At 37.4% G+C, this 18,685-nt stretch overlaps 1 protein-coding gene across 1 annotated transcript; it reads left to right on the top strand.

Annotated features, from left to right (window-relative positions):
• The first annotated feature begins 3,387 nt into the window (after positions 1-3,387).
• On the top strand, positions 3,388-17,026 carry LOC135715270 (clavesin-1-like). Its single transcript, XM_065238607.1, has 3 exons — positions 3,388-3,732; positions 16,013-16,474; positions 16,542-17,026. Exons 1-3 carry the CDS (start codon positions 3,508-3,510, stop codon positions 16,725-16,727), a joined length of 873 nt encoding a protein of 290 aa, XP_065094679.1. The 5' UTR covers positions 3,388-3,507; the 3' UTR covers positions 16,728-17,026.
• The last annotated feature ends 1,659 nt before the right edge of the window (positions 17,027-18,685 follow it).

Raw genomic sequence — 18,685 nt, 5'->3', positions numbered from 1 at the left:
TGCTGTTGACGTAAGGGAAATTGAAAACTATGATAACGTAAAAATAGGACTTTCTCTTCACTTAGGTAATCATCATCATCTGATAAGACGGAATCAATTGCCGGCGGTTCAAAACTTCAATCTGAACGATATTGTAGGCGTAGAATCATTTTTCCGACGTCACATCGTTTATGTACCCTTCGAACTTTAGACCTCCGTGAATTGCTACCGTAGCGCCACCATAGTCCACGTATGTATTTACACTTGGGTCTTCCCCACTCCTGCTGAGAAGTAGTTTGATAAAACGCACCACAAGAAAACGAACCCACATACTCTGCTGAATATGTTAGGGTGGTCCAAAATTTCGATTTTGTTTGATGTTTATTTGGGAATTACTATGGAAAGAGTGAGTGAATGCATGCATCGTTTTGTTTGCCTCGTCCTAACCTTTCACCATAATGATTTAGACTTCCACTGTTTAATTGAACGCCAAGGGTCTAGGGGCAAGCCAGCTGTACTCAAAGCTAATAATTTTGCTCCGAGTAAATTTGAGTAACTCATAATTACTCAACAATAATCAAAGTAGTCTGGCCTTATATACATCAACAAATACAAATCACTGTGTGAATAAACATTATGTGTCAGAGGAGAAGGAGAATCTGAATCATTTTATTAATTTCTTGATACAAATCGTTATTTAATCAATTGGATTCATTCACAGCATGAAATCTAAGTGAAATCTAAGAGCTTTGCTTTGAAGGGAAATAAGGTAAAAATGCCATATCCGAAGATGGCCTAACATGAAAAATGTATCAGTATCACCCGGCAAGACATGCTTTATGAGACCTCCATGTGCTTGGCAAATCAGAAGTTCTGTATGGCTACAATTGCAAATTGCATCATTTCAAATAAGAATGAATAAGTTGAGAATTCAAGATGGATGGGAGCTTGATTTGGTTTTATGGAAACATAAAATTTTAAATACGGCTGTACGATGACAATGTATTGCTTTTCTGTCTAATGCTTATAGTTATTTTTTACTGTATATCATGACAAACAGCATTATTTTTCTAGAATTCTCTGAATGCCCAAGTATTATTGCAAAACTATGAGGTTACTGCCTCAAACTTCTGCATTAATTCTTGTGCATTCAGACAAAAGTCAGAGAATACTATTACAAAGTAGTAGCCGTAACTTGGATGCCTTTCGAAAATTCAAACTTTGGTTAATTTAACAGAATGTAAATGACACATTTATTATATTTTGAATCTGCAAATGCTATCGTCAACGTCGACAGATAACAGCCTGCACTAGATTCGGATGAAAAATGGCTAGCAAGGGATTGGCACGAAGTAGTAGGAAGGTCATGGGATCTATATATGGATGGTTAGCCAGTGTAAACCACCATTTATACAGCAATTCCACTACGACCTCTACATTCATCAGGATTATCCTTTCGACAATAGGAGGCTGCAGATTTTAGAAATATTTATCACCTTTGAACGTCTTTCTTTGACAGTTGGGGAATAAACACAACAAGGTTGCTGTGTTGCCGTGCATCCCATGTTGAGCGACTCGAGTTACTAAGAGTTACTCAAAATTAATTCAAATATTACTCATGACCAAAAGCTGTCTTGCCCCCAGTAATCAGTTATAAATTAATAAGGAAGATGATTATCCATGCTCCATCAACTGCTCAGCAGGCAACATTGGTGTACTTGGCGTGAAGAATACATAGGGGGAAAACATCCCGGTTACTATGTCATACTGCAAAATGCAGTGTTGCCCTGAAAGCAGTTAATTTAGCATATCATAGTCCTGTTTCGAAATCAATTAACAACTAATCATCTTTCAAGCAAGTTATTAATTGTTTTTTTTTTTTTTTTTTTTGAAAAATAATAGATGATACAGAGAAACAAAGCAAACATGGTCGGTTTGCCACGTGTGTGTGAGTGAACCAATCCTCTGGCGTGGCCAGTGGTTCTTGAAGCTGTCGTCAGTAGTAGTGGTGGCGTTGATGTCATCGTGATTTTAAGCTTCGTCCATCAGCCCATGGTCAAAAACAGCACGGTCATTGATTCTTGAAGCCACCGTGAATTCGCTTTCATGCACAATTTCATCGAGCGATAGAAAAACAACTGAATGACAACGAAACAACCATCGAAAACTCCACGCACTTTATAAATTTTCACCTACCGCAACGTTACCATGACCATTTAAATAAAAGCATAAACAAAGCTGAAACTCCTAATGTTCACATCAGCTGTCAATAACTGACGTATAATCGAACTAAAAAAAACCAAAACATCGGCCTCAAGCAAAGTGTTCTTGGATGACTTTTGTGCCACCGGAGTTGAGAACGCGTGTGTTTTGTCTTGCCGATCATGTGTGCTTTGCTTCTCATTATCTCCTAATTGTTTCCAAAAAACATCTATTTATTTTCCATCAAAGTGTTTTTGTTACATCATACGTGAACTTTACTGTTTTCAGAGTTGGGAGGAAATGCCATACTAATATCAACATGAAGGTTTAGTGACATAATTCATTAGCTAGAGAGCTCTTCAGAACTTTCTCTAGCTAATAAATTATCGCACTAAAGCTTCATGTTGATATTAGTATAGCATTTCCATCCAAATCTGAACTAATTACCTGTATTTTTTTTTCTAATTAATTTATTTGGACTACTCAATCGCGTTTGCTTTACGGAGCCGACATACCATTGTTTGATGTTTAACTCGAATAACTTAATACTACGTCCCATGGGGGTAGACCGATTATCCGAGGTTAGAAAGCGTGACATTTTCTAGGGAAAAGTTAGGGGGAGAACTGTTTATCTTGACGTTCAATTTTATCAAAGTTGTTGCTGAGTACACAAGAACAGTTAGTATGGAAAAAGGCTAGGACGATCAGAACAAAAAGTTAACTTTTCCCATCGTAATTCCCACAAATTTTGGGAGACTAGTCAGGACATGATTTAAAATTAATTGAATGTGGTGGATCGAAATGCATATTTTGAATCACCCTAATATACATGTATATAAATGTATTAATATGGAAGGGCTGCAAAATAGCCTCATGCGTCAACTGATAACAAATATCGTACCGATAGAGTCTTGAGCGATCAGCTGATATTCCCCCGTTTCTATTGATGCTTGAAAGTGTGATTGGAACCTGAAAAGGGTGACCGATGGCTTGGATCGGGAATGCGTATAAAAAATAAACGAACGTTGGTAGCTCTATCGCCAAAACAAAAAAACACACGATGATTTACCCGTTCAGAGGGTTCGCGCCAAGCTTATGACGATTGTTGCAAATCAGCGTCTTATTATCAGGAAAAATGTATTTCTTATTTATTGATAGGAACGCCGTCCAAAGTGCCCACGAGCTGTAATTGATAGGATTGCTACGCTATCACGATCAGTCTTGCACTCGACGCGTCGCGAAACGGTACACCTTATTCCAAATAAGGAGCCAAGAAGAAAATAAATTAGAACCCTGCAAACAGTTCAAACCTCGAAAGAACTCAAAATGAGTCTCGTACCGTTCGATATCGACACGTCTCCCCCGGGGCCAGAGCTGTTGGAAATTGCCCGGCGTGAACTGCGCGAAACGCCCGAAATGCAGAAAGCTGCCATCCTCGAGCTTCGCAAGCTGGTCCACAACGCAACGGATTTGCACTACCGCGATGACGACGATTTCCTGATGATTTTCCTCAGACCGTGCCACTTCTATCCGGAAAGTGCGTTGAAAATGGTAAGTGATGTGTTTTTTTTTTAAATCGTGTAACAAGTGTTAAACTAGAAATTCGATCGCACTGTTTGTACGTAGTAAATTTCATTGTACCGAAATGGAGCTTAAATCGACAGTGTGCATGCATAAGGGCGTATACGCGGTGATCGATTCTCTTCATGGGTTTTCTCTTTGAATTGCTACAGTTAAGCGAAACAATATTTTAGAATTTGTTCAATGTAGTACTGTGACAGGTTGTATTGACTATCAAAAGTAGAGAAACGCTTATCCAAGCGAGTTATTAACAGAAGAGAAAAACGACGAAGAGAAGCGATCATCGCGTTTACGCCCTTATGTATGCACACAGTCGAAATATCATATTAGTGCAGCATTCTACGTGTAGTCAACTCGACCATCGAGCTACTAAGGTAAATTTCAGAAATATGTATGGGAAAAGTGAAGTAGTCAGGATTTCCATCCAGGAGATTATCGAGTAAGAGAGAGTTGGCTGAGGATAGGTAATTAGAACATTTTCTACACACAAAATATAATTCATAACAATGTTTTGGAGAATCTTTTAAAAACTTACTATGTGTTAGAGACAGTGAGTTAATTTTCATGTGGGATCAACTTCCCTAGATACCATTTATCACACCATTTACAATTTCATGCAATAGTAAATTCCAATTAGACAAAAGAAGAGAGACAACATGTTATGACTCCAACCTCCCGTTTCTGTTGTCGCTTGGTTTTTCATATTTACTATACAATCGTAAACAGATTTGTTTTTTTCTGTATACCAAAACAAAACCACCGAAAATGAGCTTATTTTTGCGTTGGCATTATCAGTCATGGCATGATTTCGTATAGGGCATAGGAGCAATGTTTTCCTAATCAAATGTGTCGCGTGCTGACATAAATTGGGCTGTTATGCTGGACTTTGCATATTAATAATAAATGCGAAATATATTTGTGGAAATTATCAAACTTGGCCTGTGAACTTCTGGGAAGGGCAAAGCAAAAGCATGATGCCATCCACGAATCAGGACACAAGTGTCTGCTTGGAAGTGTCGCTCTTTGAACTTTTAAGTGACTAAACGACGCATTACGAAGTGAAGCAGCGATAAACTAACTCATTCGACCTAATCTTGGTCACAGCGACGTAGATAGGGACGATGGCAGCCAATGTCGAAATTTGCACGATGAATCACAATTAAGAAGAAGAGCTGTGTAGTGCTGGTTTGAATTCTATGTACCACCTGCCTGAAAGGCAGTTTTTGTTTTTCATTGATAAAATATTTAACCAATGCACTACGGATGCATGAAATTAAGCTTAGGAGTGACAAGCTAGCTTAAGCTTAGTCATTAGACATTTAAACAAACCCCCACCCTCTTTAACAAATCGTAACATTCTTCACATCCACTCCCACCAGCATGCTTGGCATACACGGTTGTCTCACCAACTGCTCATTTGCTAATAATTTAACACACACAGTTGACTAACATATTTCTATTTCAAGCAGTAGATAGAATAGAGTTTAAGCTTGTTATAGATCCGTAAAAACAAGTAGATTTTAATTCTAGTAATAAACTGTATTTGTTTTTGCGTTGTAAAAATTAAGTGAGGAATGCTCGCTGCACATCTCGTACTAAGTGTAAAAAATCATTAGCGTTGATTCAAATATCAAGATTTACCTACTCTTTGCATATCTATAGTAAACTATGATCCTAATCTATCAATTGTTTAAAAGAAAAACAAATTTCAACAACTGAGTGAAAATTTATTAACAAATGAGCAGTTGGTGTGTACAACTGTGTATGCCAAGCATGCCCACCCGAGATACCAAATTTTTTTTAGAAGTCTGCGAAAAATGTCTGTGAATTTCAGAAATGTCTGTAATTGGGCTCCATAAAATTAGCAGAAGTTTTGCGTGTGATGAAGAGGGGGGGGGGCGAGGGAGTGGTCATGAAATAGATGTGAAATTTGAAATGTCTGTAAAAGTCATGTTCGAGCAAAAATGACCTGCTTTTAACTAATTGGAATTTGGACTGCATCCATTTACGCCGTAGGGGGATAGGGACAAGAAGACCATACGGGGCGAGATGGGCCACCGTTCGTTTGGGCATAATACCTATTAACTCAATCTAATTTATTTTTTTTACAAACTTGTTGAAAATGCTTCTAATATGCATCTCCATGAAAACCGTATCAAAATTCAATTACATATTTAAGATAATAATGGAAATGTAACATTAGCTCAAAATCTCTAGAATATTATAAAATATGCAGTCAAGAAAATAAGCATTGCATTCACTATATTACATTTTACTGATCCGCTGGTTATACAGCCAGCAATACACGTAACTGTTGCTAAAAGAACTTATGTTTCTATTTCACATGATTTCTGAATGTTATTTTCTAGTGAAAACCTGTCAAAACGTTAACTTTTATTAGGGTGCTCATATTGCCCCGTATGGTTGTTGATCGGAGCAAAAACTGAACTGAGCTGAAACATAATAATTTATTGAGTCTATTATCCAAATTTTGAACATTGTATATTATCAAACATATTCCAAAGCATGAGCATGATCACAGCTATCATACATTTATGTATGTTTTTCATGTGCTATGATGTGTTTTTCTTAGGGGGACCATATTGCTCCTATTCGTTAAAAACAATGAATAAAAAGATAAATTACGACTACACGACAAATGCGGTTAAGTTGAGATTAGGTCACTCATATCCTTGAAAGCGTAGTAAACTCATAGACTGAGTAAAACTTCCCAAGCTTTTACAGGAATTTGTTTTCTAATATTAGCAACATCTCGATGTAAATATGAAGTTAGTACACGGAAAAAACAGTTTTCATGTAGTTTCCATTGAGAATGCACATAAAATTTATCCATTAACAAAACCAGTGATATCTATCTGAATTTTACATAACACTCATTTGATCACTTAAATTTCATTTGACACATAAGGTTCGTGTGATTTTGTGGTGCATTTCCCAATTATGATACCACAGTAAAGTTATGTAAAATTCTAATGAATATTTTCCATTGGATATGTGATTTATTTTTTGAGTGTGTACTAGTAAATGAGTAAATTTTTCGTCGATTTTTAAAATATTCGAAAAGATTTATGAGGCTCGGATAATTTTACTCAGTCTACAAGTAAACTACGTTTTCTAAAGTTTGAGTAGTTTAAACTTAAATTTGAGTCGATCTTATATGCCATGTAGTGTGGAAATCCATTAGTTACTTAGTATTCATCCTTTTGCACGCCAGCAGCGGGGAACGAGCACATCTTAGTGAGAGATTCAACATTCCAACACCTAAATATGGAGAAATCGACCATTAAAAGAGCAATTAATACGATTCTAAACACTTCGTGCTCAAAAAGTGTTGATGAATCAGGACAGGGTTGCTGAAACGCAACCTATTCATCATATTTTGCAAAGTAATTACAGCACCTGGTTTTGTGATTGTTGCATGTTCAAACTCTGCCAGCAACGATATTTGCCCGGAGATTTGGCATCAGAATTGAATTGAGAATCCAAGACCAAACGATAGGTTTCATCGATGCTGATCTGCACCGGATGCCTGAGATTGGGCAAGTCTGTTGAGGTAGTGATTGAAATCAGTTGAAGATATTGGAGAATTCCCATTCGTGACATATGCGTTTCCGTACTTCCTATAATGTGTGTAATGTATATATTTATATATAAATTTCAAGAGCACAGCTGCCACAAAACATACAACAATGAAATTGGAACTTCACATTTGATGCAACAGACAGGGAGTTCCAATTCCATGAGTGATGTCACAACTGTGTCCGAAATTTGTTCTCTAGAACACTTGAAGTGATAGGGCATTGTGGACTCTTCAAGGAATCGCCATAAATGATTTTTTAACATACGATTTTCGAACAGATTTATCAACCAAAAATACTAAAGGGTGGATCAGCAAACTTGTAATGACCTTATCTTGCAAACTGAAGCACGACTACGCAAACCAATTCCACCATCGGATAGGAGAGAATTTTTCCTAGCTGACGGTGTTGTTGATTTGGCAAAGTGAGCTTCGATTGGCGAGAAAAGATCCTTACAAGATTTAATACAAAAGCTGATCCACATTTTTGAACTGATGGTTGAGATTTCACGACGTACCTTTCTTATAAACAAACGGGTGTCATCATTACCTGTCATGATACTTATATAGATGTGACCCGATATAAGAGATATGACCGATAAAAATCAATATTAGTTGTTTTTAGAGATTTAAGCACGATTATATCGGATGAATCCCATAAGATTGAATTGAATTGAATAAATCAAACTTTTAAGTAATTTTTGGTAAATTTTGAATAAATCTGGGACTTTCGTTCCCCTCGATTTCATTCACTTTTTCAGTGACAGTGACTATAGACAGTCAAGTTATAGACCGGCCAACAACTATTACCGTCTATAGCCAGTGACAGCTCGTTCATGTGGTGGATTTGAAAACGCGCAAATTTCTAATACGTGTTGCAAAATTCATCGTACGTGTAATTTGATTAAAGATGTAAAACAGTGTAACAAAATAATATTTTTTTAATTTTCCCTTGATTAGAAAAGTCTGTAAATATCTGTGAAAAAAAATAAAAAAAAGTCTGTAAATGTCTGTGAAAAAAAAAGTATGTAAGTTCACAGACATGTCTGTAAATCTGGCATCTCTGACTCCCACAACTATCCGTAACGCGGACCATAGGTAGCTATACAATTTGCATACACAATGAATTTAACATTTGCATGAAATGGTATTTCGAATGATCAACTAATGAGAGTATGTAATGAATTCAAACAAATAAGTAACACTTTTTACAAATATTATTTGTGTAATAGTACGTTCAGACTACACAGTTAAAACATGTTATACCGCTATCTTGATGGTGTATTCTGTGTTGCTGTTATTTGACAACCGTTAGAACATGTCAGTCTGGACAAAATTATTAAAAATCTAGGGCAAAAGTTCAAGCATTTGGAATCGAATCAAATTCATTAACAGGATCAAAAATTCAAGGTTAACAACCTTCTCTTACAGAGCTTTGATGCATTTGCAGCGTATTCGTGGCCGATTCAAAAATTCACAAATTTAAAGGCAGTTTTATAGAAGTTTCGCCACTACAAATCATTGAACACTCCTTGACGGTGTTAAGTGGGGATGGTCTAGTATAAGAGAGGATCAGATTCAAAACAAGCTGCCATTTCAGGTCATTTTCTGGCAACTCTACCAGTGCAATCAAGATAGGCGCTGCTCAATTGGCTCTGGATTTGACAGTTTGTTTAGCTCAAAACCAGCCAGTCTACTCCTCCCATATACTAGACCCTCTCTAGAGTAAAGGGCATAAAGAAACCACGTGTTTGTTTTGAGATTTTAGAAATTTTCAGAACATGGCGAACAAAGAAAGTCACTCGAAACTAGTTCGTAATTTTTTCGAGGCATTTTTTACATACATCAATTCTCAAGTGACACAGATGACTTTTCATCTTTAGTTAATTTGAAAGTTTTACCTAGTTAGGCCTACAGGCCTGATACTGTTTAGAGCATTCCTACCTAGGTGGGATGCATTTGTCACATTCTGCTCTCAGTTATGGTTGTTTAGACTGGCTGTAGGGTTAGAGTCGGACGCATGTTTGAGCATAAGGAGTCGGAGTCGTAGTCGAACTAATAGTACCGACTTCGACTCTAATGGCTATAAACTAGAACCTAATTTGGTCCACGTGCAACTTTGTTGGCTCATGATCGATTCGACTAATATTGAATGGCTATGACGAAAACTAGCATGAACCGTCTAAGCTAAACTAATGATTGATACGTATAAATGTCAACGTTATTATTTTTATTATTTAATATTTTCACATTTGCACGATGTAAAAAAAAAATAACTGTATTCCAAATGAAGACGGTGTAAAGGGTGTCCACAGTTAAATAGCATCACTTAGAAGTAGTCGACAAAAATAAGTCTCTCAACCGATTGTCATGAAATTTTCAGCGAATGTAATGCTATATATAAAAGCTTGGTTCACGTATCTTTATTTCACTCTATTTCTTCGCCAAATCCAAATGCCCGCATTTTTTTCTTAACCTTAAGGCTTTGTACAACGGTTGAATCGACATTGTTTCTGCTTTCAACCATGATGTCAAAATTTCCTGCTCCGTAGTGACAACTTTAGGATGCTTATGGAGTTTGTGCTTCATTATAGCCCAGTATCTTTCGATCGACCACAACTCCGGTATGTTTGGGGGATTGAGATCCTTCGTCATGAAATTGTTCCCATTTGTCTTGTACCACTCCATAACGGCCTTGGAGTAGTGATAAGAGGCAAAAATTGTAGTACCGTTGTGTGATTTGAGAAACGGAAGCAGTCGTTTCTTCCAGCACTCATTCATGTAGACTTGGCCATTTACGGTTCTAGTTGTTAGGAATGGCTTGCTCCGTTTTCCGCACGAACAAATCACCTGCTAAATCATGAATTTCTTGGGGAACTTCGCTTTTACGTATGTTTCATCGTCCACATACTTAGATTATTTTACCGAAATCTGTGAAATATTACCGAAATCTCAACAGCTGAACATTCGGTAAACAGTTTGGTGATTTTTTACAGATGTTTGGTGAAAAATTACAGGAAATCTGTGAAAAATCACCTTACTGTTTACCGAACGTTCAGCTGTTGAGATTTCGGTAAAATTTCACAGATTTCGGTGAAATAATCTTAGTGTGCATGATGCAGCAGTGTGGTTTTGTCAGCATTTGTTCATACAGCTTACGTACCCACGTTCTAACTGTCCTATTACTCCTATTATGTCGTTCATTGCGGTTTGGTGCTTTCTGAACCTTGAACGAACATAGTCGCGCTCGTTTCTTGGCTTTCCGCACGATCGACAGTTAAACGTTCTCCGAAACGTTGTATGACACGAAAAACAGTAGATTGTTGGATTCCCAACATCTTTCCTTCGACTCCATTTTCTACACGCTGAGGCTATCTCACCCAAAATTTTATTAAAATTAACCCAAAGGGCAAAATGTTACATCTTTTTGATAGTGATGCAATTTATGTGTGGACACCCTTTATTAGGCACATAAAAATTATATCCCATTGCATGTTGCTTCTTCTTCAGGTTCGCTCACCATCCAAAATGAACGCTCGGTGTGGTTAGTAGTATCAAATAGTGTTACAGGAAACGAAAAAGAGATACAACCATGATTAGTTTTTTTTTAAGTAATAGTTTCATCTACATCTACATCTCACTCTGAACCTACACAGATAAAAATTCTGAATTTTAATTGTGATGTAAATGATGTTGTTTACAAAAATGGGCTTTTGTATGCAATATTTGCTACAATGCATGAAATTTGTCAGAACTCTACATGATATATAATGTAAACGTATTTGATATTTGTACATTTAATGTTATTTTGTGATAAAATGATTACTTTTGAACTCACATGAAATGTTGTGGTACTTGCAAGTTCAACAACGCCCAACTATGGACAGCTCAATGCTATTGAATCAGCTAACACCAACATGATTATCTGCTAAGTAGGAAACACCAAAGAATATATTTCCGAGTGTACCAGTAAATGAAGCCACCAGCCTTTTAGAGGACTTGAGAATTCTACTTGGAAAAACAAAGTTCGGTCATATCTCAAGCTTACTCGTCTTTGTACGGAGGAAAATTGTTTCATTTTCAGAGGAAATTTTTATAAACAAACTAATGGGCAATCCGCTTTCTCTATTTTTATGTGAATTGTTCATGGCTAACCTAGAAAATACTCTGGAGGATAGGAATTTGTTGCCCAAATGTTGGTGTACGTACGTGGATGACATCTTTAGCATTGTCAAAAGGGAAGATTTATCAAAAACTTTGGAGGCCATAAGCAACGTTCACAAGGACATCAAATTTACTCACGAAGAAGAGAGAGACGGCAAACTCCCCTTCTTAGATCTTCTCATCATCAGGGAAACGTCTTCGTTCAATTTCGAAATCTATAGGAAACCAACAAACACAAAGAGAGTAATACCAAGCACTTCAAACCATTCCCATCAACACAAAATGGCCGCTTTTCACCACATGGTTCACAGGATGCAAACTCTTCCTCTTAGCGATACAGGCAAATCAAAGGAAATAGCTCACATTTTTGAAATCGCTAGTCTTAATGGGTATCAAGAAAAAACAATTCAAGCAGTAATCGATAAAAGAACAAGGGATCATTTTAGGCGTATTTCGACAACTCTTACACCAGTAACTGAGGGTTTAAAACGGGTAGCGGTGAATTTCGAAAAAAACATTACCAAGCCATTGATTTCGAAGTTTAGAAATTTTGCCTTGGTTTAGTATTCAGCAGCAGGACAAATCAGCTGAAGTCACTGTTATGATCAACAAAAGATTCAATAAATGTCTTAGGGAAAGCCGGAGTCACCAAAATCTCTTGTCCAGATTGCAATAAAATCTAGATTGGTCAGACGAAAAGGACTTTGGAAACAAGGTTTAAGGAACGCATCGCAGAAGTAAAAAAGGATAACATCCAAGGTTGCAGAACATATCGTTACAAAGGGGCACAATTTGACATAGGATAACATTAATGTCCTGCGGAGTGTATCTTCGCCTTGGAAACTAGACGTAGCTGAAAGTTTAGAAATATTTAAACATAATACATCAACATTGCTTAATAGAGATCAAGGAAACGGATACTCGAGACTCTTTAGCATGCTACCTAAAACCACTCATCGTAGCATGCATCTACCTGTTGGATACTGAATTTAGGTACCTGGTTAGGTAAATTGTGACATGGCAGTGGATACCTGCTGATTTTAGTACCTATTGATTAGTATATAACTCGTAGGTAGTAACTTGGCACTGATGAAGTCTGCAAGTAGTAGCCGAAATACGCGCATCTGTCAAAAGATGAGCAAAGGAAATAAACCAGCCCACTCAAATCTCTTCATAAAGGAATTCCGTTAATAGGTTCGACAAATTTAAAGGATTGCTCAAAAATACAGTTTTAACTGATAGTACTTTATAAACATCAAGCTGTCCCATATTGGACCCTGCTAACCCACGACACCTGCACGGTAATGTGAGCCATCAGAATGGTTCATCGGTTGCTAGGTGAAGTACTTCTCAAACTGAAGCGATACATTTCTCAATGTTTCAACTTTATTCTAACGTAAACTTAATATTATCACCCATATGCCCATACACACCTGAAACCCATCCTCACACAAAATCAAATAAAAAGGTTTATGTATGGTAAACACGTCCGGAAATTAACGAAAATATGGGTATACATCTTCACTATCGCAACTATGAGATGGATAATAACTAGGTAGGTCATGACTTTTTATGCATATTTCCTGACAGTTGGTGAAAGGTCATTTGGATTCAAGCTGCTGCACGGGTAATTTGAACATTTATTAACTGCGTGGTGGGTGATTTGCCCATAATTATTATCGGAGGATTTTCACAGCAACTGCGGGTAATCATGGAAAGTATTTGCATTTTACTCAGGCACTTTTGAGCAAACTGCAATCACCTTCTCATACTCGAAATGTGCCACGACCATCGTGGCACAACGATGCGCTATACGCTCTCTGATCAAAGCGCATGGGAATCGGTAACTCGTATTTAGGAAGAGAAAAATATTTGCGCCCAAACCATCACTTTTAGGTATATGGTGTCTTAAGGAAAGTTTCTTCATATTTTTAGGCCGATATATTTATGTGAGTGAAATTAGGGTGGTTCATAAAATTGGTGAATTGAAAATACAAATTAATATTTGAGATAGACCAATGCAATGTTCTAAAAAGTAGTAGAACAATCAATTCGAATCAACTTTGCTCAAGACATCAAATTTCTATCTCTTTGAGTTATGATTATTTTTTCGAAGAAAATCGCCTTAGGTTTCTAATCAAAAAAGCTTCAGCAAAAATATGCATCATCAAAAGTTCTAATCAATCTAATCTAATTCAATCGAGCAGACTTCAATTGGAGAAGGACTTTCTTTGTTCATGTGGTATCCAAACTAGGGTAGACTTATTAAAAGTATCTACCAGTATGGACCGCAGTAAAGAGAGTTTGACTGCTGATCGATAATTGGCTTGTGTATTCAGAATTGTTTGGTTTATATAGCATTTACATGTTCTTCCTTATCCTACCTATATGTAAGAATGAGACGACTGGAGGGTCGATACCAAAATATGCATCTTCGCAAGGTCTGCACTTTTGGTGACTTGGTGGTCCTACCCGACTGCGCAACATTAAACCACAGACAAACAGACATAACACTCATAAATTTTTCATCGAACAAGCATTTAACGGTCAATTTGAAAGTATCTCAGTTAATAGTACTGCCACCTGTGGCGCGCATATTAAATTCCCTTGCCTTTACACACTACCGCCATCTGTTCAGCGTACTCAACAGATGGCGGTAATGTTTTAGCGACGATGTTTTACACTGAGAAATATTCAATGTGTTATGTCTGTTTGTCTGTCATGAAACCTTTCGTCTCGTCTAGGTCTCAAGCGGGGAGAGGAAAGTGGAAATGAAATAACTCTGACGCTATGGCGCAATCGCCGCATTGCATTATATGTAATTTGAGGCTTTGAACTTTGTTCAGGCTGAAGGGAATGACTTTGTTTGTTTACAATTGGGTTATTGTCTTGGTTGTTTAGGGATGCACATGACATGTGTCCATAACAACGTTTTTACTAGAAATGAACGTATGAAAACATATTCAAAGAAATCCGATTTTTTGGACCACCCTAACCTGTTTGTTTAAAATAATCATAACTTATGAACCATAAGAGATAGAAATTGGATACCTTCAGCAAAGTTGCATCGAATTAATTGTTCTACAACTTTTTAGAACGCTACATTGGTCTATCTTAACTAATAAAAAGGTTGTATTTTCAATTCACCAATTATATAAACCACCCTAAATTCACTATTTAAAAAAGATCACCCAAAAAATACAGCCCAGTGGCAGGCGCGTAGGCAACATTTTATATCGTGACAGCGGGCCCAGCACAGCAAAATAAATGATTTGAGTCCGGGACATGCTGCCTACTGTCAAACGCTGCTTTTGGTATAGGCCTTGTCACTGGCCTGAAAAATATGAAGAAACTTTCCCCAAGGCACCACATACCTAAAACTGACGGCTTAGGTGCAAACATTGTTGTCTTCCTAAATACGGCTTTCGGACCATTGTGTATTGGAGTCAGTTAGTTAGTTAGTTATCTTTATTAAGGAGACTTTCAGCCGAACGCTGGTTCGTCTCCGAGCTGACTGAGGTGGCTCAGACTTACAAATTGTTTGAATTTTCTCTCGAAGCGGTATATTCTTTTTAATAATTTTGAATATTTCATTGAAAGATAGGGAAAATTTTGTTTAAACGATTTTCCATTTTCATTGAATGTTGTGTCCAATTTCGGTATAAGTTATAAGTGACGGCTGATTGTGTTAAAGATTGAGATCAGTTCACCTTCGTTTGGAGCTGTGTTCAATTTCGTTTAAATCCTCGTTTTTTTTTATTAATTATGGGCAGCTTCGATCTGAGCCAAAACATTGTTTTTTTTTATTTACCTCCGTAACTTTATATAAAGTACGGATGAGTTGACTGTGCCAAATTTAAGTAAATTTTGCATTCAATACTTTTGTATGAAAATGATCGAAATACTGTTTGTGCAAGATCCCCCGATGAAAAGATCAGTAATAGTCTCAAAATGCAAGTCTTTTCTTTCGAATCTTCGGTTCCTACATCTTCCCGCGGAAGCTAGTTCTAGTTTTATTATAGTAGGCACACTTATCTCAAATCTAATTTAGAAATTACTAAATATACGACCCAGTATACGACTTATTTCAGTCATAAATAAGGTGCTACATTGAGTTGACATATAAGCTCTCAATTAATTACTGTAAAAATGCATCTAGAACACCAAGTTTAGAGCAGACAAAACGCTCGCTACAGAAGCGTAACAATCCTGAAGGAAGAAGAAGAAGATAACCGTCATTGTCCACGTAAATGCCCATCTCCGTCATGAAATCGGACCAGCTCGAGTTCATACTAATTGATTGATCGATCCGTCCTGATAAGACCCTCTGTTTTGCCAACAATTCACACTCCCACATAATTTATAGCCTCAAATTCGTCAGCCGATGTGATAACAGAGAAAAATTGCGACCAAAGTTCGCACGGCAGTCGTATGATTCAATTGCATTATTACTTACAATCTTGGTTTTCCCTTTTCATCTGCCCCCAGATGCGACGCATTGCCGATTTCAAAAAGAACCACTACCCCCTCATGCACAATCTGTACCCACAAGACGAAAAGATTTCCTTCATCGATCACGGCATCGTCAACGTGCTGACCAACAAAGATCACAAAGGTCGCCGGGTGCTGATCATCAACTGTGGCAAAGCATGGGACCCGAAGCAGGTCAACGCCGAGAAAATGTTCCGACTGTTGTTCCTGGTCCATCTGGTTGCCCAGCTGGAGCCATCCACTCAGATCAACGGGGTCGTGATCATCATGGACTTTGACGGTCTCTCACTCAAGCAAGTCCGAGCTCTCTCGCCATCCTTCTCGAAGCTTCTGCTGACGTTCATCCAGGAGGCCGTCCCGCTCCGAATGAAGGAAGTGCACATCATCAAACAGCCATACATTTTCAACATGGTCTGGACGCTGTTCAAACCATTCATCGGGGAAAAGCTGAAGAATAGGGTAAGCATGAACCACAGACTGAAATCTGCAATCAAATCTAACCCAACAAATAATTTCATCATTTCAGCTCGAATTCCATGGCCACGATATGAAGAAGCTGCACAAGTACATCAACCCAGATCATCTGCCAAAGAATTACGGAGGAAACTTGCCTGCCCTGAGTTACGGATCCCGAGATTGGTACCCGTGCATTGAGAAATACTTTGATCATATTTCTAAATGGAACACGTACGGTTACGCAAATACTCCCTAGAGGAAGAAACTACCCTTTGTTGTTTTATTGTTTTCAAAGAGGTTTGTAGGAAAGCGACTTACTTAGGTGATATTAGTTGAATTTGATTTATTGGCAGAGATAAGAAACAAAGCGGGTGTAATCGGTAGTTGGAAAGCAAATTTGGAACGTAACGTAAATCGGAGTAGAGAGAATCAGATTATCGTGCAGAAAATCGATTCTACGTTTTTGTTTGGAAAAAATGGTTTTCTTAGATAAGATATTATTTATTTGATAAGTTTGTAAAATAAATATGAAAGCAAAGTTTTTTTATGAGAAAACATACTTTTTATTCCAGCACAGCACAAACATTCAGTCATCTTTCGGTTCGTGGTTTGATTTTTAGTAGGGTGTTCGTTAATTGGGGCTAAAAACACTATGTAAATGCTTCATACTATCCTTGATATTTCATTTTTGACAGTTCGGACTGTTTTGAATGAAAAACATCGGTTTGAGAGGTGCAACAACGGTAGGGTGAGCTCAATCGATCCCTGCAAGGGAGTTGCTTAAGGGCCAACTCGGTAGAGACTCAAGATTATTGATTGCACGGTAAGAGACTTAGCATGGATAGGTACATTTGAAAGCCTTGGCGAACGGTGTGAATAACGATCCAACTTACCTCAACTTTTCTAGCTAGGTGTCCGAATCTGCAAGCAGACATTACTCACTTTACCTTATCTTATCATACGAAAAGAAGCCTACACAAATAAAGCTTTATCGCCATTTGAAGTTTCCTCCACATTCCCCGAGATGGGGACACCACCATATAAAGGGGAGCTATCACAGCACCGACGTTTGTCGTGTCGTGTCACTCAGATTCCAATTCTGGCGAAAATCGTGTAAAGTTTGATTGCAGCTGAAAGTAATCGCTTTTTTCAATTGTCGCGTGACGAGCATTTGACAAGGCGGGATACATGTGGGCCTGTCCTGCTCGCACTCGTTCGATTAAATGATGCAGTAGCGTGTGTGCAATAATCTTACCAGAGTTGTTCCGTATACTCGTAGGAATAACGTAAACAAGCACTCTCGTTTAATTTCGAGTAGAGTCTGTGTGTAAGAGTCACGTCAGGAGAAAAACAGTCAAACTCGCAACACGGTTTTCGAAAGATTTCCTTCTCTTTCACTTGGCAACAGACGACTTCTGCATCAACTGCAAATGACTTCTAGCGAGAAAACAAATTAGCGGCTGTATTAAATCATTAAATCAATGATGTTGTCAAACTATCTTAACAACAAATATTACAAATTGTTATTATTTATCATTACCAAACGTTTTCCATGACACTTCAAAGCTCACTGCGTTTTTATGATTATTTCTTCAATTATATTTTATATGAAGAGCTTTGAATGTGTTGGTTTATTTCCTTTAAATTCCGTTATAATTGCTTATCTTTTGACAGATACGCGTATTTCATCTACTACTTGCAGACGTCATCAGTGCTAAGTAGTAGACGAAATACACGTATCTGTCAAAAGATAAGCAATTATAACAGAATTTAAAGGAAATAAACCAACACACTTAAAGCTCTTCATAAAAGGATTCCGTTAAAAGGTTCGACAAATTTAAAAGATTTATATTTTATTGCAATACCTTTCGTGGAGCTTTCATAGTATCGTAATGTTTGTTTATTTTACACAATAGGTAGCCGGTTTGACTGTTCAATAGGTAGACTTGGCTTCTCTCTTGGCGTGACTCATTATACACCGGCTCTAATTTTGAGCTATAGTTGGCAGAAGCGTCGAAATTGTTCAAAATCTTGTATGCAATATTGCAGATTTGTGCGATATTGCACTTAAATTTGTATAAAATACCGTGTAACATTACGCCAAATCAAGCGTTAATAGCGTGCGCGCTATATATCGCAGAAATTTACATGAATTTTTCATACGGTGCAGTTCTTAAGATGTGTGCACAATTGAATACGTGAAGCTTTCGAATA

Source organism: Ochlerotatus camptorhynchus, unplaced genomic scaffold (genome assembly GCF_037179485.1).
Source record: "Ochlerotatus camptorhynchus isolate MF236.1 unplaced genomic scaffold, CSIRO-AGI_Acam_v1.1 ptg000045l, whole genome shotgun sequence".
Taxonomy (NCBI): Eukaryota; Metazoa; Arthropoda; class Insecta; order Diptera; family Culicidae; genus Ochlerotatus; species Ochlerotatus camptorhynchus.
This window is presented reverse-complemented; position numbering and strand designations above follow the sequence as displayed.

Coding starts and splice junctions, on each gene's coding strand:
- LOC135715270 (XM_065238607.1), top strand. CDS start 3,508: ATGAGTCTCGTACCGTTCGATATCGACACGTCTCCCCCGGGGCCAGAG. Junction 3,733..16,012: donor CGGAAAGTGCGTTGAAAATG/GTAAGTGATGTG, acceptor ATCTGCCCCCAG/ATGCGACGCATTGCCGATTT. Junction 16,475..16,541: donor GGGAAAAGCTGAAGAATAGG/GTAAGCATGAAC, acceptor TCATCATTTCAG/CTCGAATTCCATGGCCACGA.